The following is a 17,131-nucleotide window of genomic DNA, read 5'->3' on the forward strand; positions in this document are numbered from 1 at the left end:
CATATGAACGTCGCCGGCTCCTGCACATAGAAGGCATGGCCGCCAACACCGAACAACTCGACAGGTGCGTCATTGCGTCATTCCGGTCATGTCGGCCGGGTGCTAATAAAAGTATAGACGGGCGAAGGCGATCGAGAAGGACCTGTACAAGCGCGCTGATGGCGGCTCTTCGTGCGCCGAGTTAGCTGCGGTGCTGCAAGAGTAGGCATCGTTGCCACTGCATACCGGCGACAACTAATGTCCGACAGGTACCGCGCCGCCTGCGAGGCCCTTATCTTCTCCAACTTCGAATACGCATCCGCCCGCGAACTCCAGACGACGCTGTGGAATGCGCATCTGAAGGTCAACACCAAATTCAGGCAGGAACATAAGCTGGTGCGTCACCACAGGAGGAAGAACAGGAGGCACCGCTAACACCCGGCAGCTCAAGCGATCCAAGGACCATGTTGTCGAGATCCGCAAGTTCCAAAAGACCTATCTGCAGTTTATCAAGGCCAGCCAGCGCTTCTACCGCCAATACATACTGAACCTCGACACTCAGTTCGACGGCATCCCAGAGCTGCGCAAAATCGCCCAGAAATGGAAGGATGATAGTAAGCACGCCCGGTGTGCGCCACGCGACTTTGCTGATAAGAGAGCAGCCTCCAAGTCCTCCCCGCGCCAGCGCATCGCCGCGAACCTGAAAACACAGGTCCTCATCTCTTGCCACCAAACGCTCATCCAGCTCGGTGACCTTTCCCGCTACCGCGAAACCGAACTCGTCGAGAAGAACAAGGACCGCAATTGGGGACCCGCCAAAGGCTACTACGACCTGGCCGCAGAGATATACCCAGATTCGGGTCATGCGCCGAATCAACTCGCAGTAATCGCCCGCGAGGACGGCGATCACTTCCGCTGCGTATACCATCTCTACCGCTCGCTAGCAAGCAAAGAGCCGTACCCGTCGGCCAAGGCCAACCTCGCGACCGAGTTCAAGCGCGTCATAACTGCATGGGACAATGGGCAGCTCATCAACAACCACAAGTCAGCCGACGGTAATACCGGTCGGGCTTTGATTGCTTGGTTCATCAGACTGCACAGCAAGCTCTACAAGGGCGAGGAATTCGCGGCGCATGATGAGTTGGAAGGCGAGGTGCTCAGCCACTTGGCTATCGAGCTCAAAGAGCGCCCGTTGGACTCCATCTTGACTAAGATCATTCTCATCAACATGTCAGCGGAATATTTTGCGACCGTGCAGTTGCAGAGTAAGTTGTCCACCCTTCACACGCTAACTTGGCTAATTGTAACAGGCGAAAACCCACCCCCGAACATTATGCGCACCTACTTCTACTACCTTCGTCTGAACGTCAAGACATTCTTCATCCTACTACAAGTCTTGCAGCCGGAGTTGGACCGCCTTTCTGAGGGCAACGATGTGAAGCACCAGAACGGCGACCGTGCGGCCCATCTATCCGACAAGATTACAGCTGTGGCACGCCGCATCCTCCCAGGACTTCGTCTATACAGCACCTGGTTCACGCGCTACTGGAAGGTACTCAACGCCAACATCGCCGATACCTTGAATCCTGTCGACGTTCAAGAGCTCTGGAAAGCCTACGCTGCTACCTTGTCTCTTTTGGCCTCGAGCTTTCCCGTGGACCAACTCCCCCAAGAAGACTACATGTTGGAGGAGGATACGGATACGATTGGTTTTGAGCCGCTCATTTCCCCGGATACCATGAAGCTCTGGTATAAGGGGGATGTAATGAAGCAGAAGTGGACTGAGCTTGAGCGCAACCACCCCAACGTCGAGATGCTCATGCGAGTGAAGGACTTGCTGATCGATGGTCTACTCCTTACGCAGATTGACGATGCACCACTGGACTTGGCGGGTCCGCGATTCATCTACCGAGAAGAAGGACTGCCATCGGAGCTTCTGGCGAGCCCAACGACCCGGCCTGATGGATCTCCTGTTCTTTCAGTCCAGGCCACCGATATACCTCTGTTCAAACACACAGAGGCGCCTATTCCAGACGACCAGAAGTCACACTCCGTTGCGGCAGCTTCAGAATCTGCATCCACTACGCTTGCTAAGGACAATGCGATGCGCAACATGGTGGACGACCTAGTAGGCGACGAGACCGGACTGGACCCTTTAGTTGAAGAAGACGAGAACATCCCACCTACGCCACCAGAGCAGACATTCGACGACACGGCTGTTGTCAACGACAATACGTTTGTGCCGGGAGCATTGTCGATCAACGACTTGGTCAACTCGGTTAGGAACTACAAGCCCTTGTCTCCTGCTCCTATGCCTGCAATGCTCTCCACGCCGATGGGTAGGTCGGGTTCTACATCTTCCATCCGTCAGCCACCGAACCTACCTTCTGTGCCGGATGGCCAGTGGAACTCCAACTCCATCTGGAATCGCACGCCCGGTCCGGCTTCTCCCTCTATGCTAAACACCAACGGCCTTGGCAACGATCTCCGTCGCCCTTCAATGAATGATAAACCCCGGATGTCTGGTCATGTGCGAGGTGATTCAGCGAATTCGCTTCTGAGTGTCGAGGCTGGTACTCCTACTGCTACTAGAGCTCCCAGTGGTATCGGCAGTGGCGCTGCATGGGGAAATCACGTCAGCAGCCCCTCGAACTGGGGATCGCCATATGGCAGCGACTTGAACAACAACCACCAGTATGGATACGCAAATGGAGTAAACATGGCGAGCCCGCTTCTGTTCAGCTCCTACCGGGGCAATGCCGAGAGCTCCTGGGGGCGCACTCCTCCCAACGGCCAAGGCGGCTGATCCAACGCCAGCGCAGCCGTAGCAGGCTGCTCAATGCTGTCTTATCATCAGTCGTTTCCGTCGCTAGACATACGGTTCGCCAGACTACCAACCTGGTTACTACAAGACTATCGTGTCGGAGTTGAAGAGCTCCGTTGGATGGGTTATGAGCGAACCCTCCAACCAAATGAGTGTGGGTGCTCTTCCGCATGCGGCATGTGTGCTCCTATCATGCTTCGCTTGCACGCCATGACTTGTCCAGAGCACCATCGAAGATCAAGGGAAGGTAGCTAGATGGGGCGATTTGCTTTACAGACTGAAATTATTGCGTTATTGCATGGGTTGGTCCTGCGGACCAGCCAGACTATGGTCCGACTTGAGAAACGACTTGTCTTCCAGATGACCAAAGGCTTTGAGCTTCTGGATCGGAAGTGAGTCGCGTCTCAACGTTCTATGCCTGGTCTGGTAGATCTACTTTACTTTATAAATTAACAAGGAGTTATGCGTATGACCACGGGCCTCATAGTTGCTGTGATGTTAAGCCGTGTTTCTACAGGATGCCTTCCCTCGCATGCGCGACAAGATGCTCCACTCGCCTGCACTTACCTTGCTCGATTCGGGACTTTACGTGTCGGTGCAATTGTTAGCGCGGAGCTTGCTGCCCCTCGCTGTCCGAAACCCTGCCCCACATTCAGCACTTTCACTCCATTACGACACCAACGACTTTTATTACACACACACAACAGACACAATGCCTGGAAACTACGAACTATTCTGCCTCGAGAACCCGCTTCTGGACATCCAGGGTGTTGGGTAAGTCCATCTTCCTTTAGCTACAATCGCAATGTTTTGCAACAATTGCGGAGGAGCACTAAAGTGAGCTTTTGCTAACAGCGAGCAGTGACCAGGCTCTCCTCGACAAGTATGGCTTGAAGGCCAACGATGCGATCCTCGCCGACCCGGAGAAGCACATGGGCCTGTACGAGGATCTTCTCCAGAACTACAACGCCGTCCTGATCGCTGGTGGTGCCGCCCAGAACACTGCCCGTGGTGCGGCTTACATCCTCGAGCCCAAGTCGGTCGTATACGTTGGCTGCATTGGCAAGGACAAGTACGGCGAGACCCTCGAGAAGATCTCAGCCGATGCCGGTGTCAAAACTGAGTACCTCTACGATGAGAAGACTCCCACTGGTCGCTGCGGTGTTGTCATCACCGGCCACAACCGCTCCATGTGCACCGACCTTGCCGCTGCCAACAACTACAAGATCGACCACTTGAAGGAGGAGCGCATCTGGAAGCAGGTCGAGAACGCCAAGGTCTACTACGTTGGTGGCTTCCACTTGACCGTCTGTGTCCCAGCCGTCAAGGCACTGGCTGAGCACGCTGCTGCCAAGGACAAGGTAGGAAGACCATGGGTGTGTTGAGAAAAGATCAATGTGCTAACAGCTTTCTAGCAATTCATCCTCAACCTTTCCGCACCCTTCATCTCGCAATTCTTCAAGGACCCTCTCAACGAGGTCCTCCCTTACGTCGACATCGTCATCGGCAACGAGACCGAGGCCGCCGCATTCGCCGAGGCCCAGGGCTGGGAGACCAAGGACGTCAAGGAGATTGCTAAGAAGCTGGCCAACACACCCAAGCAGAACAGCAAGCGACCCAGGACTGTTGTCTTCACCCAAGGCACCGACCCAACCATTGCCGTTACCGCAAAGGAGGGCGGTGACGCTGACATCAAAGAGTTCTCCGTACACGCCATCAAGGAGGAGCAGATCAACGACACCAACGGTGCCGGTGATGCGTTCGCCGGTGGTTTCGTCGCTGGTATCGTCCAGGGCAAGCCGCTCGACAAGGCCATCGACATGGGCCAATGGCTTGCCAAGCTCAGCATCCAGGAACTGGGCCCTTCATACCCCCAGCCCAAGCAAACTTACAGCAGCTAAGCGTCTTCACACTGAGTGAGCGCTGAAGCTCGTGTATTTCAACAATCTACGAGGGCATGCCATCGCGAGCAGGTTCGTGCTTGGCCTTACCTAGCGACTGCCATCGATGTAAGTAGCTAGGTATAGGCTTCGTCGAGGCATCATGAAGGTGTTTTCTGGCGTAAGACAAAAAAGTAGAATCTGGCCTTTCAACAGCTGGAGATAGATACCCTCAGCTTTGATGCTGCTAAATGAATGAACAAATGAATAAATCAAAACAGACACTTATTTCATTGGTCATCGATGTTACACTTACGACAAGAAGCTTTATTGATGCTAATGAATGGAACAAGAAGCGCGCCATCGCATAGACAGAGCGAAGTTGTGGAGAATGTTGTCAAGGTACGGAGCAAAACAAAATCTGTGGAATAGACAGACACCATATAATAGCTCTCTAAGCTATAACGAAGAATTATACTTCTTCCCCGCGAGCAAAAAAAGGGCGGAGCTCTCTCCATGTTAAGAGGCCTCGAAATGCGAGGACGAAAAAAAAGAAGTTGTGTTATGCCCACTACCCGAATCTAGAGAATTGTTAGAAGGGGAATTCGAAGTGTGGAACTCATGAGTGTGAAGCTTACCGAACGAGTGATCTTCGCATTACAAGTGCGACGCCTTACCGCTTGCTATAGAAGTTGTTAGGACATGTTTCATGCAGTTGGATGAACAGTCGAACTTACGCCAAGCGGGCCTGTTACAACAGGATTGATGGCAAAAAGTCCAAAAGGTAACACTATGTTCTTGGGCAGTGGCGTGAATTTTGAAGATTTGGTGGGCATTGGTGGGCCAAGAGGGGTAGACTGGCCGAGTCCGCAGCCAGTGCGGGGCAGGAACGACACCACGCTTCAGTGCATTGATAATGATGCTTAGTGGGGCTGTACTATTTATTGGTTTCAGCTTGGTCGAGTGCGCTTTGTCACTGGTGGTAAGAGTGTAAGTACATGGCTGAGATAAGGGGAGGAAGTGAAGCGCTTAGTTCAGGATCCTCGATTTCGAATACACTTCGAATAGGTTCCGCGCAACGTTGTGTCGCTGTGGCTAAATGATTGCTACCAACAGGACCAGCGGTGGCTTCATCGGTTACGGGCGTGGCTTACAAGGTGTCTTGAACTACAATAATTCTGGAGAGATGTATGATGCACCTTGGCTGAGTAATGCTGATATTGGAAGCTGTTCACTGACATGCGCCCCGACTATTTGCACATGAGGATCGCATATCTTGCTACATGGTGGGATTTAATTGGGCTTAGTTATGGAACGAACATTTTTAGGGATATGGCAGAAACCTTCAGACCCGATTGCCAAAAACCAAAGAGCCTATATCGAGCTCTGAGATCGTTGATGGTGCGCAAACGGTTGTGTTAAATGGATGGCACTGCTGCAAATGTCACTCGGCGCGCGTATTTAGCAAGCGGGTTCAGAACATCCATGGGTGGCCTGGAGATTCGGTATGTAGCATCCACGATATTAGGCGGCAGCCTCTATCACCCATCCTATAGTTGTTGGGAGAGCAATCGCAACAATGCTGATTCACCAACTACCCCGTGGGTTATTAGTGTTCCGTGGCGAAGGCTGATCATTCAAGGTTAGCCTCACCTTTGTCCCGTAGTTCGAGCGTAAGCTCCGACCACCGCTACATCATCGCCGCTGTAAAGGCAACACGTAGACCAAGACTTTCACCCTACACCACATTTCCACACTACAGTCCTTTCCGATATAAGCCTCTGTCGCAGAATCTGGGATCTAGTCACACACAACTCAAAACCTCAATCTAGAATCAGACAAGCCGAATACCTACGATGGCGGACAGCGGCGTGGACATCGCATCCCTCACAGCCGACCAGCAAGCCGCACTCCAGCAATACACCGCCGTTACCGATCAAGCGACGTCCGACGCGATACCAATTCTCCAGCGCGCGCAATGGAATGTCAACATAGCAGTAACCCGCTTCTTCGACGGCGAACCGACCGAAGACCCAGTCGCTGCCGCCGCCGCTCAATTACCACCGCCCCAAGACATTCGCCGACAAGAGACACTATTGAATGGTTTTGCTTCACCGCGATCCTCAACAAGTAGTGGGAGGAGAGTCAGGATAGAGCCTGCGCCGAGGGTGGTGCCGCAGCCAGAGAGCCAAGTTACCACACAAGTTCCGCTGGTGCTTGCGATATTCTTTGCGCCGTTCTCGCTCGTGTACTCGTTATTCGCGAAGTCTTTCCGACTATTAGGCTGGCTATTCCCCTTCCTACCCCGCGCATGGGGGAGGGTGACGGCTAGCAACATCAACACACCCGCCTCTCAACGCAGCGCAAGCGGACGCCGACCTTTGAACCCACGGGACACAGCGGCGCGATTCATCCGCGAGTTTGAGGAGGAATATGGCAGCCACACCCTGCCGTTCTTCGAGAGCGGATACGCGCAAGCCTTCGATCTGGCCAAGAAGAACCTACAATTCCTGATGGTCGTGCTGCTCAGTCCCGAGCACGATGAGACGTCTTCTTTCATAAAGGACACACTTCTCGCACCAGAGGTCGTGGAGTTTGTACGGAACCCCGAGAACAATATAATACTGTGGGCGGGCAATGTGCAAGATTCGGAGGCATACCAGGTTTCTGCTGCGCTATCGTGCACGAAGTTTCCTTTTACTGGTCTTATCGTACACACACCGCAAGTGTCGTCGACAGCTATGGGCATCGCGGCGCGCGTAGCCGGTCCTACAACTCCACAGCAGTACATCGCAAAGCTAAGACAGGCGATGCAGCAACACACAGAGCCGCTGAATCGCGTACGCAGTCAGCGCGCTGAACAGCAGGCGACAAGGAATATTCGAGAACAACAGAACAGCGCATATGAACGCTCACTTGCAGCGGACCGAGAAAAGGCGCGCAAGAAGAAGGAGGAAGCGGAGCGGAAAGCCCGAGAAGAAAAGGAAGCACTTGAGCGCGAACAAGCCATTGAACGATACGCACAAAACCTCGCCCAATGGCGCAAATGGCGCGCCGCATCAATTCGCTCTGAGCCCAGTCCCGAGGAAAAGGACATCGTACGCATCAGTCTTCGCATGCCTAATGCCGAGCGTGTGGTCCGCAAATTCGCCGCGGATGCTCATATCGAGGAACTCTACGCTTTCGTTGAATGCTACGATATCCTGCAGTCTGAAGAAGGCGCACAAGAGAAAGTCGAAGAGCCAAAGGACTTTGAGCATGAGTACAAGTTCCAGCTGGTTAGTCCTATGCCACGCGAGGTGTACGAGCTCAAGACTGGCGGTACAATTAAGGAGCGCATTGGCCGAAGTGGTAATCTGATTGTTGAGCGGACGGACCTTGAGGATGAAGAAGACGAGGATGAGGAGTAATCGCATGAATATAGTCATTGCGCTGGCGTTATGCATGTCTGCTCGACTTAGCGTGGGACGTGGACATCCACTGAGGTTTTTGATATGATAGATACGTTGGTTACGAATGTGAAAATGTATGTACGGCCAAACACGTACATCTCTACTATATGCAGTTCTATTTTTATCCTTTTGAGCCAGATTGCCCTATAAGTATTTGCAAGACGATGAACACAGCCACAACTGTGCTTCGAGTGCTTGTATCGGGTAGGCTACGGCTGTCTCGGGTGCACGGGCCATATCTTAGTGCCGCTCCCGGTTTCGTCGACGGGTGACGCATCACAAGCGTAGATCGTCCAATCTGCCCATCGCGTTCCTCCAGACAAGCCTCCGATATGATCGCATCAACAACATAACATGGACAGAGCTAAGACTCGTAAGCCTCATAAGAAGTCGCGAAACGGCTGCTTACCGTGCAAAGGCCGACATGTCAAAGTGCGCCTTCCCATTCGAGTTACGAATTCTACTTGCGACTAACAAACTTCAAAGTGCGATGAGCAGAGGCCCAATTGCGCAAACTGCGTAAAGCAAGGCACGGTGTGTGAATACCGACCTTCCACCAACCGCGAGAGTCGTGAGGCGTCCCACGTATCGCCTTTGCCGGCTGGAACACCAGCTTTTACGCCGTCATCCACAGATGGTCATGCCAATGCTCTTGATCAGCAACCATTACCAGAGTTTGGAACTATCGATCTTAATGGCGCATCCAGCCGGCCTGATTTGACGCTGAATATACCTCAACTACGGTTGCTCCAGTACGTCCTTTCAATTCCATCTTGACGCTTTGAGAGTGTCTCACTCTATCTCCAAGACCGGTCATAACTTTCGGTCACCTGAACATATTCACTGCTTACGGAAAGAATCAAAAAATCTGAACTGACTCCGTGCGCAGTCACTATACTAATGTCACCGCCAAAACCCTCGCAGCGAATAATACTGATGCTGAGGATGTGTGCTCGACATTTCTGATACAGACAGCTTTCGATCATCCCTACCTCCTTCAGGCTGCTCTTGCTCTCAGCGCGCTACACCTGAGTCGGACTTCAGCTCCAGAAGAGGCTCCGCAATACTCGTACCAGGCCGAGAAGTACCATGACGCAGCTCTACTTAGTTTCCAAACATCGGTTCGCGACATCGATCATTCGAACTTCAAAGCGGTCCTTCTGTTCGCCGGAGTCCTATTCCCACACGCATGTGTAGCTTCAGTTGCAGCTCACTCGGATATGGAGCACGCGTTCGACAGCGTGCTTTCTAATCTGGTTTTGACCCGGAGGATACGGCCCATGGTGACTGGCTTTTACACGGAAATGAAGGCGAGCGAGTTGGGCCGCATGATTCCGGACGACGTCAAAGATATCGATTGGATGACAGAAGAACAACCACCCAATACTGAACTTGTACAGCTGCGCAAGTTCTCGGAGGTCGTCCATCATGTCTATCCTCCCGATATCGTGGATGCATATGGCTTTGCCTGCCATATCCTCGAACTGGTCTTCCAGGTCGCGGAAAAGTCTGATAAGCCGCCTTCCGACGCGTTGCTGAAGATTTGGATCCACCTCATCTCAAATCGCTATATCGAGCTTCTATCGGAGAAGCAGCCGGGATCTCTAATCATCTTTGCACATTACGCGGTCATGATGCACAGAGCGGCAGCGAGTTATTGGTATCTGGAGGGGCTCGCAGAGCAGATACTCAAGATCGCGGATCACATGGTCCCTAGCGAGTGGAAGCAGTGGCTTCAGTGGCCCAAGGAGCAGATACGAGGTGGCTCTGTTCCGCCGACACCATATTCTGGACATGCGACATGAAGCCTTGGAACTTTTCTTGGCATTCGACATTTTTATCATTGTGCGCCGAGCTGTGTACGCTCCCGACCTGCTGCAAAAGGCGAGATGTTCCTCCATGGAACAAATCCTCCGACGCAGGCTATGCTGCCCGTTGCGGAGACGCGGAGGTTGCAAACATGCTTGATTACCGCCAGCTTGCGCACAACTATTGCATCGAAACAACATCCCTACGCCAAATCAGTATTGATTATTCCTTCCACCAGACTGCTTTGGGATATGCTTGCGAAGAATGTGTGGCTGGCTTGACGAAGTCTTGTGTCGTAAGTGGAATCAGGCTAGGCTCGAGTATCCGCATGTTGACTGATCAGGTAGACTACCTTTACAGGACTTGGCTGGTCAGCGTAGAACACGACCATTCGAAGCGATGATAGTTATCAGGGGGAGGCTGTGCGAAACGTGCGAAGCAGCCGACTTATCTACTTGCACGCACCACGTCAAGATTTACGACGTATTCTAGAAGCGACATTGAAGACTTCCTCCTGCTACCCCGTGTTTGACACCACTACACGCGAGGAACTAATGTAGGATGTTCGAGGAAAGAACAAAAAAGGTGGAGCTCAGTATTCGGGCAGCAATGCGATTGGCGCGTCGTATCTGGACGCGCTAGTCGTATGCACAGACCCTTCTCCTTCTCTATCCGAAATGTCTACGCTCCCAACAGAAGGCGGGAACGTTGCTCGGGCAATCTACGTACGGGTCCAGGGAATCTAGATACGGGATACGCTAGGTGGGCTGTGCCCCGCGGCTTCTCGTTATGACTTCTATACATAAAGACGTTGCTATACTCTTCTCCATCAGCCAGCCTCAGTCCACATACCAACAGTCCAACAGTGTATTACCACGGACACTTCCCAATCTTCCAAATACATTGCCACAACTGTTCAATTTGATTCCGTGGTACCACAAGGGCTCTTGCCTCAAACCCCCTTCCTCCCACCCAAGATGTCGACACCGGGACCAGTAGACGACTCAAACGCGATACCAGAGTACGTACTCTGGCCGTACACACCTACCATCGCGGCCGGCGCCATTACCGCCGTGATCATGTTCATACTGTTCTTCATCCACACATACCGCCTCGTCAAGAACAGGACATGGTTCTGCATACCCTTCGTCATCGGAGCTCTAGTACGTATCCAATCCCCCCTCCACCCCTCCAGCTTCTGGTTACAAAAGCTGCTCAACCCAAGAAAACACATTGCTAACACCCACTCCAGTGCGAAGCCATAGGCTACTCCGCCCGAGCCGCAGCCCACAACGACACCGAGAACAAAACCCCCTACATCATCCAATCCACGCTCATCCTCCTCGCACCCATCCTCTTCGCAGCTTCCATCTACATGATCCTCGGTCGCCTCATCCGCCGCACAGACTCTGCTGAGTACTCGTTGATCCGCGTAAACTGGTTGACCAAGCTCTTCGTTGGCGGCGATGTTCTCTGCTTGTACGTTGCCAAAACAGCACAACACAACACAACTCCCAAGAAGCCATCCATCATGCTAACATGGGTATTCCAGTATGATCCAAGGCGGCGGCGCCGGCATGCTCGTATCCGCCTCCGACGCCGACGGCTTCAAACGCGGCGAAAACATCATCCTCGGCGGCCTCATTCTCCAAATCCTCATCTTCGGCTTCTTCGTCGTGGTAGCGGGTATCTGGCACGTAAGACTCCAAAAGGGACCTACAGCTGCGTCGGCGGATATTCCGTGGACGAAGTTGATCTGGTTTTTGTATGCGGCTAGTGTGTGCATTACTATTCGTAACCTTTGTAGGGTTATTGAGTATGCGATGGGCAAGGTATGTTTTGTTCTGTCCTTTCGATTAGTTGGTTGAGTGACTGCTAATGGATGGATATAGGATGGTTATCTGCTGTCGCACGAGTGGCCGATTTATGTTTACGACTTTTTGCCTATGATGATTACGCTTATTGTTTGTGTTTGGTGGTACGACCCCAACATTAAGCCGGCTCGCAAGGGAGATATTGAGTTCGCTCGTCGATAGACAGTGTCGGAACTTGTTTATGTCAAGCATATTACAGCGTGAAGTTGGGAGCGTATGGTTCTGCCTGGTTTATCGACCCGACGACGAGAGCGGGACCTTTATTATTGGCAAGCCGCATGTTGATTTCTTTGTGTAGCGTTCATGTTGGTTATTTGGATTTTGTAGGAAAGAGCGCTCAGGGACATGGGTTTATGGAGTTTCCATTTGGATATAAGTGTAGATACCTAGCATAGCACATACAGGCCTTGTTTATCTGACTCTGCAGCGAGTTCATCGCTCATATCATTAACTTTGTACCAAGTACGTATCTCTTCATGATCGCTATCCCAACTTATGCACGGGGAGAATTGAACAGGTCTACGGTCTACATGAAGACGGCAAGTTGCAATTTCCGTGACCCAACGTCAATGTATGCTCTAGGGTGTTCACTTATCTCCTCGGGCGAGATTGTTCGCTTTCGCGTTTACTATTGACACAAAGCTACACATGTCCCACGTCTACTTCTGAACCTCCATCTCCCTCTTCTCCCCTCTCTAAACCAAAGGTCTTAAACTAGGCTATTCCTGCCTCTCCCTCGCATCATCAATCGCCTTATCCCAATTATAAAACTTCATATAAATACCCTCTGATACCGTAATGCAGGCCGAACCCACCGCACACCCCGTCCAAAGCCCCACCAACTTCATATCCTGCTTGAAACAAAGGAAAAGCGCCAACGGCACCGCAATAACATAGTACACAAAGAGATTGCACCAGCCGCCGATATTTTGTTTACCCAGTCCGCGGAGCAAGGCGTTTACGAGTGCTGTTGTGGAATCCGCGAATTGGAAAGCAGCGAGGAGGGGCAGTACGGTGGCAACTATGCTGACGACTTCCGGGTCGCTGGTGAAGGCTTTGGGGAGGACGTTTCGGCAGGCGGTTAGGAAGGCGAAGTCGATGAGGCCGATGGCGAGGAAGGTTAGGATATACGTCTTTGTGGCGGTGCGGGCGGCGGAGAGGGAGCCGGCGCCGATTAAGTTGCCCAGACGGGTTGAGACGGCTACGCCGACGGAGAAGGGGACGTGGTAGATTGCTACTGCTAGTGTCATGACGATTGATTGCGCTGCTAGGTGAGCTGTGGAAAGATAACTTGTCGAAAAGGTAAGAATGTCCTACAAGAGGATTAGCGTGTGCTCCATGTCCGAGAATGCAGTGTATGAAACTTACAAAAGCTAGCCACTCGGTCTCGACCATAACGATACCTGGGACTGCGAGTTTGGCCATGGGCCCCCAATGTGTAAACGCAGCCTTCGTGAAGCCGCCCCAGCATTCCAGCGAAGACGGGTTAACGAAGTATACGTAAATCCAAAGCAGCAATGGTAGGAGGTTGTTGGAGATGACAGTCGCAAGAGCGGCACCCGTGAGATCCCAATCCAGAAAGAAGACGAAAACATAGTTCAGAGCTATGTTGATAGGCGTCGCAATGAGCAAGACAAAGAGCGAAGCGTTGAATAGGCCCTGTGCTTGCGTGAATCGCTTGCCAGCCTCGAAGATGGCATATCCTGGTGCTCCTGCGAGGAGTAACGAGAGATAGTATCCAGCGAGATGCGCAATCGCCTTCTCGGGAACCAGGGCGGCCAAAATCCAACCCGAACACAGCCAGATAGCTCCGATGGGGATGGTCACAGCTAACATGAAGAGAATCATGCGCTGGAGGTGGAGTCCTACCATGGTCTTCTTTCCAGAGCCGTAGGCTTGCGCACAGAGAGTGTCTAGTGATGTGGCCAATCCTTCGTAGATTGCTAGTCCGGTGATGTTGGCTGTCATTGTGGCTAGAGAGACCGCACCAAGCTCATCCGTTCCGACTATACACAACAAGAGTCAGTTTGTATCCAATGACTTTTGCGATGTGAAACGTACTATGCCCTACGACGAATATCGTCACCAGACTGAATGAGTACTGCAGCAGGTACGTCCCCATCAACGGAACGCTGTACTTCAGCAGCAACTTGGCTTCCTGTCCCGCCGTGGTTCCCAGCTCTTCTGTCGTCCCATCTCCGCCCAGCAGACTCTCAATCTCAGAGGGATCAGGAATCGCGCCATATTGATTCTGCTTCGCCGCGTTTTCGTGCGCCCTAAGTAAGCCGACGCGCTCAGCCGTGCTCGTCGAGAACCTGCGCGCCTCGGGAGCGTCCATTGTGTTATAGGTAACGCCGCCACCAGATGTAAAAGGGAACGGAACAAAACCCAGCGCTAAAGACGAGATGTCATAGTCGTATTCCAAGTGCGTGACCTCGATGTGCTGGACTTTGTCCTGGTGTTTCGCTCTCACAGTCGTCGGCTCGGGCAGCCAAAGTGGGGCTAGGAGCTGGGCCTCTGCCGTCAATGGCGCATCTCGGCGCATGGCGATATCGGGCAGCTTGCAGCGAAGCAGTAAAGCGTCGGACGACTAACGAGGGGCGGGCATAGTCCTGCCTGTGCCGTGTGGAGTTTGAGTGCGACAGGTGCCCGGATGCGGGAATGTTTGTCCAGAGTCTGCAGCTTTTCACGAGGTTTTTGTGGTGCGAGATGGGCACTGTCGTGGGCTCATTTCCCGCGCTGGGCTGGCACCAGGGTCTCCGCTGCTCTCGTTGCCATGTTTACTGCGAGCTGTGCCTGCACCGACCATTCGCAACGGCGGGCCGCGAGACATAGTCTGGTAAGAGCGAGGCGTTGGGGTGCGTGGCGATGATCGTACCATCGTAACGCGCTTCGGAAGGACTCCCATTGGCGCGCACTGGTTCGTGATTCTATCATCTCCGAACCTCCCGGTTCGCGCTACTGTCGAGCACGTATGCTGGATTACCTCACCGAGCATTTCCATTGAAGCGCAAACTGTATGGCTGAAGACGGGGAGGACGTCTATCGCAGCGGGAGCATTCGCGAGACGAGAATTGGGAAGTTTGGCCGACCTGCGTGTAGCTTTTCATTATCTAGGAAGAGAACTATCCTCGGTCAGCATATTGTCGACTATTCTTTCCTCGATAAATGATATCAACAGCTCTGATTGTTTTCTGCGTCCCATACATCGTGGCCGTACTATAGTCGTGCAGATGCGTTGTCGAGCATGAAATGGAGCACAAGGTCTCATACTGCGTTAACAAGAACGAAGGAAGAGAGTTGATGTACCTGTACTACAGACGAAGATTGGACGTCAGTGTAACGTCGCCATGACGGCTAAGGCCTGATACAAGGCAGAGCGAGCCACAACCATTTTGGTCTCGACACGGGTGAGCGACCATGCCCAGGAAAGCTGTCTTGCACTCTACACCCAACTTCACAAGTACCAAGAAAATCGACTCGATTTCAGGCTGCTATATTCGTACCCGCTGCTTTCATCAACATCTACTACATCTTCCGCCTTCTCTCCACTGTGTCGTTGGCTGTCATGTAATCTGATCATCGGATCTGATCAAGAGCCTACCGCGAGTTCAATCACTTCCTACATTGCTAGTACCATATGTCAGGAATTCCTCTTCCCACCCTTATAAGAAGGCAGATTATCTAGTATACCTTTTAGGAGATTCCAAATCTGATACATAAGATTGTAGTGCATATATATGATACGAAGCCAAACCCAGATTTCAGCGAAATTGAAACACTGCAACTACATCTGCATAGCGTAGCGACCACTCACTGCTATATAGCCGCGAGCACGTACATTTGACACGTCTCGAGCGATTGCTTCCTTGAATACATGCTGTCATTGCATATCCTTTCGTAAGAATGCTTCAAGTTGAGCGTGGGCTAGCCCGTCTCACCAACGAAATACGAAGTATTCAGCAATGATTGCTAACACATGACCTCGGGAGATACCGCTCCAGTGTCTTTCATCTACCAAGTACGCCAAGGACATCTACAGAACAGCAAGTCAAACAAACAAGTTATCATCAAATGTCCACCGTTCGGTTCCAAGGTTGGCTCGGTTTCTTCGGTTATCAGCCACCGTCTGACATCACATCACATGACCCTTTGAGTCCAACGACATCACCCGGCGACATTCATGTAACCATCGTGACAACCGTAGAATGTAACGCTATTGCGCTCACATTCTCCCGGTGGCACACACACACACACACCACACATCTTACATCACCCAAGCACCCATCATCATCTTTATATCCATCCCACCCTTATTCCCAGCACCGCTTACCCCATCCTTCTCCGAGCGATCCGAGTCTCACTCGCCACAGCCCTAACCCAACAGAATCCCATCATCGAATTTCGTGTGTAGCCCAAAAACCCGCATGTGCCAAACGCGTAGGTACACCCCAATATTCACGACTCAGAAAACCTTCCGCAGCACCCACCCCACGACCTCGCGCAAAGCAAGTAACCCGGCGGTACCCAGCGGGGCTGCACCAAGGCACTTGCTCATCCTTTTTCTCGGCGGCATTCATGGCGGAAGCAGGGAAGACATTACGTCAGTTACGCTTCTTGCCCAGTCCGCCGAGAGGAACAAGCGCGGGGTGGGGTGGCGCGCGCAGAGAGGAGCGACTAAGCGGTTGTACGTAAGAGGTAAGCCGTCCTTTGTGCTGTGCCGTGCCGCCTCGCGACGAGACGAGACGACATCGTGCGATCGGATGGCGTGTGATTTCCGCAGTGCGGAATGCACTGTAGGTAGGATGCGATGCGAGTCGGATGAGTGTTCCCTGGCGAATCGATGAGGGTACATCCCAATCCTTTTCCACCTCAACGGATGTACCGGCAGCGCAAACTTCTTCTCTGCACTCATGGCGTGACTATCTTCCATGCATCTGCATATCGAAGGTTTCTTCCAAGGGAGGTTTTCTACTGGTTCGTTGCTAGAAACGACTTCCCTACCTACACCTAGAATAGGTTTAGATGTATCCCGGGGTAATACATTGAACTACAACGCATCCAGCATAACGTGCAAACATACACCTAGGTAGGGCAAGCTGCAAATCTATCTATCAATAAACGCCCGCCCCCACGAACCTACGAAAACAACGAGGAGCGGGCAAAGTGGGCCGAGCGCGCGTCTGCATCGTGCATCGGGCGTAGGCGGTGCAAAAAGGTAAAAGGAAAAAGCGGTTGACAAGACCCTGTTACTGTACACACAGTACTTCCGGAGTCCCGTACCGTACAAACCTTCACGCGCGCGTTGAGCTG

General features: G+C 52.4%; 6 protein-coding genes across 6 annotated transcripts; 5 read left to right on the forward strand and 1 right to left on the reverse strand.

The window, feature by feature from the left end:
* Positions 1 to 35: 35 nt before the first annotated feature.
* J4E87_009341 (uncharacterized protein) lies at positions 36 to 2,785 on the forward strand (the record flags this gene model as incomplete). The annotated part of the gene is made up of 6 exons (XM_049380918.1): positions 36 to 64; positions 118 to 201; positions 249 to 375; positions 425 to 593; positions 642 to 1,244; positions 1,290 to 2,785. The coding sequence occupies 6 exons, from the start codon at positions 36 to 38 to the stop codon at positions 2,783 to 2,785; spliced, it is 2,508 nt and encodes an 835-aa protein (XP_049229344.1).
* A 730-nt stretch (positions 2,786 to 3,515) lies between these two features.
* Positions 3,516 to 4,704, forward strand: J4E87_009342 (uncharacterized protein; the record flags this gene model as incomplete). The annotated part of the gene is made up of 3 exons (XM_049380919.1): positions 3,516 to 3,577; positions 3,666 to 4,164; positions 4,219 to 4,704. 3 exons carry the CDS (start codon positions 3,516 to 3,518, stop codon positions 4,702 to 4,704), a joined length of 1,047 nt encoding a protein of 348 aa, XP_049229345.1.
* Positions 4,705 to 6,539: 1,835 nt separating this feature from the next.
* J4E87_009343 (uncharacterized protein) lies at positions 6,540 to 8,093 on the forward strand (the record flags this gene model as incomplete). Its single annotated transcript, XM_049380920.1, has 1 exon — positions 6,540 to 8,093. The coding sequence occupies one exon, from the start codon at positions 6,540 to 6,542 to the stop codon at positions 8,091 to 8,093; it is 1,554 nt and encodes a 517-aa protein (XP_049229346.1).
* Positions 8,094 to 8,489: 396 nt separating this feature from the next.
* On the forward strand, positions 8,490 to 9,940 carry J4E87_009344 (uncharacterized protein; the record flags this gene model as incomplete). The annotated part of the gene is made up of 3 exons (XM_049380921.1): positions 8,490 to 8,567; positions 8,622 to 8,887; positions 9,025 to 9,940. 3 exons carry the CDS (start codon positions 8,490 to 8,492, stop codon positions 9,938 to 9,940), a joined length of 1,260 nt encoding a protein of 419 aa, XP_049229347.1.
* A 981-nt stretch (positions 9,941 to 10,921) lies between these two features.
* J4E87_009345 (uncharacterized protein) lies at positions 10,922 to 11,980 on the forward strand (the record flags this gene model as incomplete). The annotated part of the gene is made up of 4 exons (XM_049380922.1): positions 10,922 to 11,107; positions 11,197 to 11,423; positions 11,497 to 11,776; positions 11,837 to 11,980. 4 exons carry the CDS (start codon positions 10,922 to 10,924, stop codon positions 11,978 to 11,980), a joined length of 837 nt encoding a protein of 278 aa, XP_049229348.1.
* A 557-nt stretch (positions 11,981 to 12,537) lies between these two features.
* Positions 12,538 to 14,363, reverse strand: J4E87_009346 (uncharacterized protein; the record flags this gene model as incomplete). The annotated part of the gene is made up of 3 exons (XM_049380923.1): positions 12,538 to 13,131; positions 13,187 to 13,824; positions 13,880 to 14,363. 3 exons carry the CDS (start codon positions 14,361 to 14,363, stop codon positions 12,538 to 12,540), a joined length of 1,716 nt encoding a protein of 571 aa, XP_049229349.1.
* Positions 14,364 to 17,131: the final 2,768 nt, after the last annotated feature.

The sequence above is a fragment of the Alternaria ethzedia genome (genome assembly GCF_023757985.1).
Source record: "Alternaria ethzedia strain BMP 0044 chromosome Unknown scaffold_34, whole genome shotgun sequence".
In the NCBI taxonomy this organism is placed as follows: Eukaryota; Fungi; Ascomycota; class Dothideomycetes; order Pleosporales; family Pleosporaceae; genus Alternaria; species Alternaria ethzedia.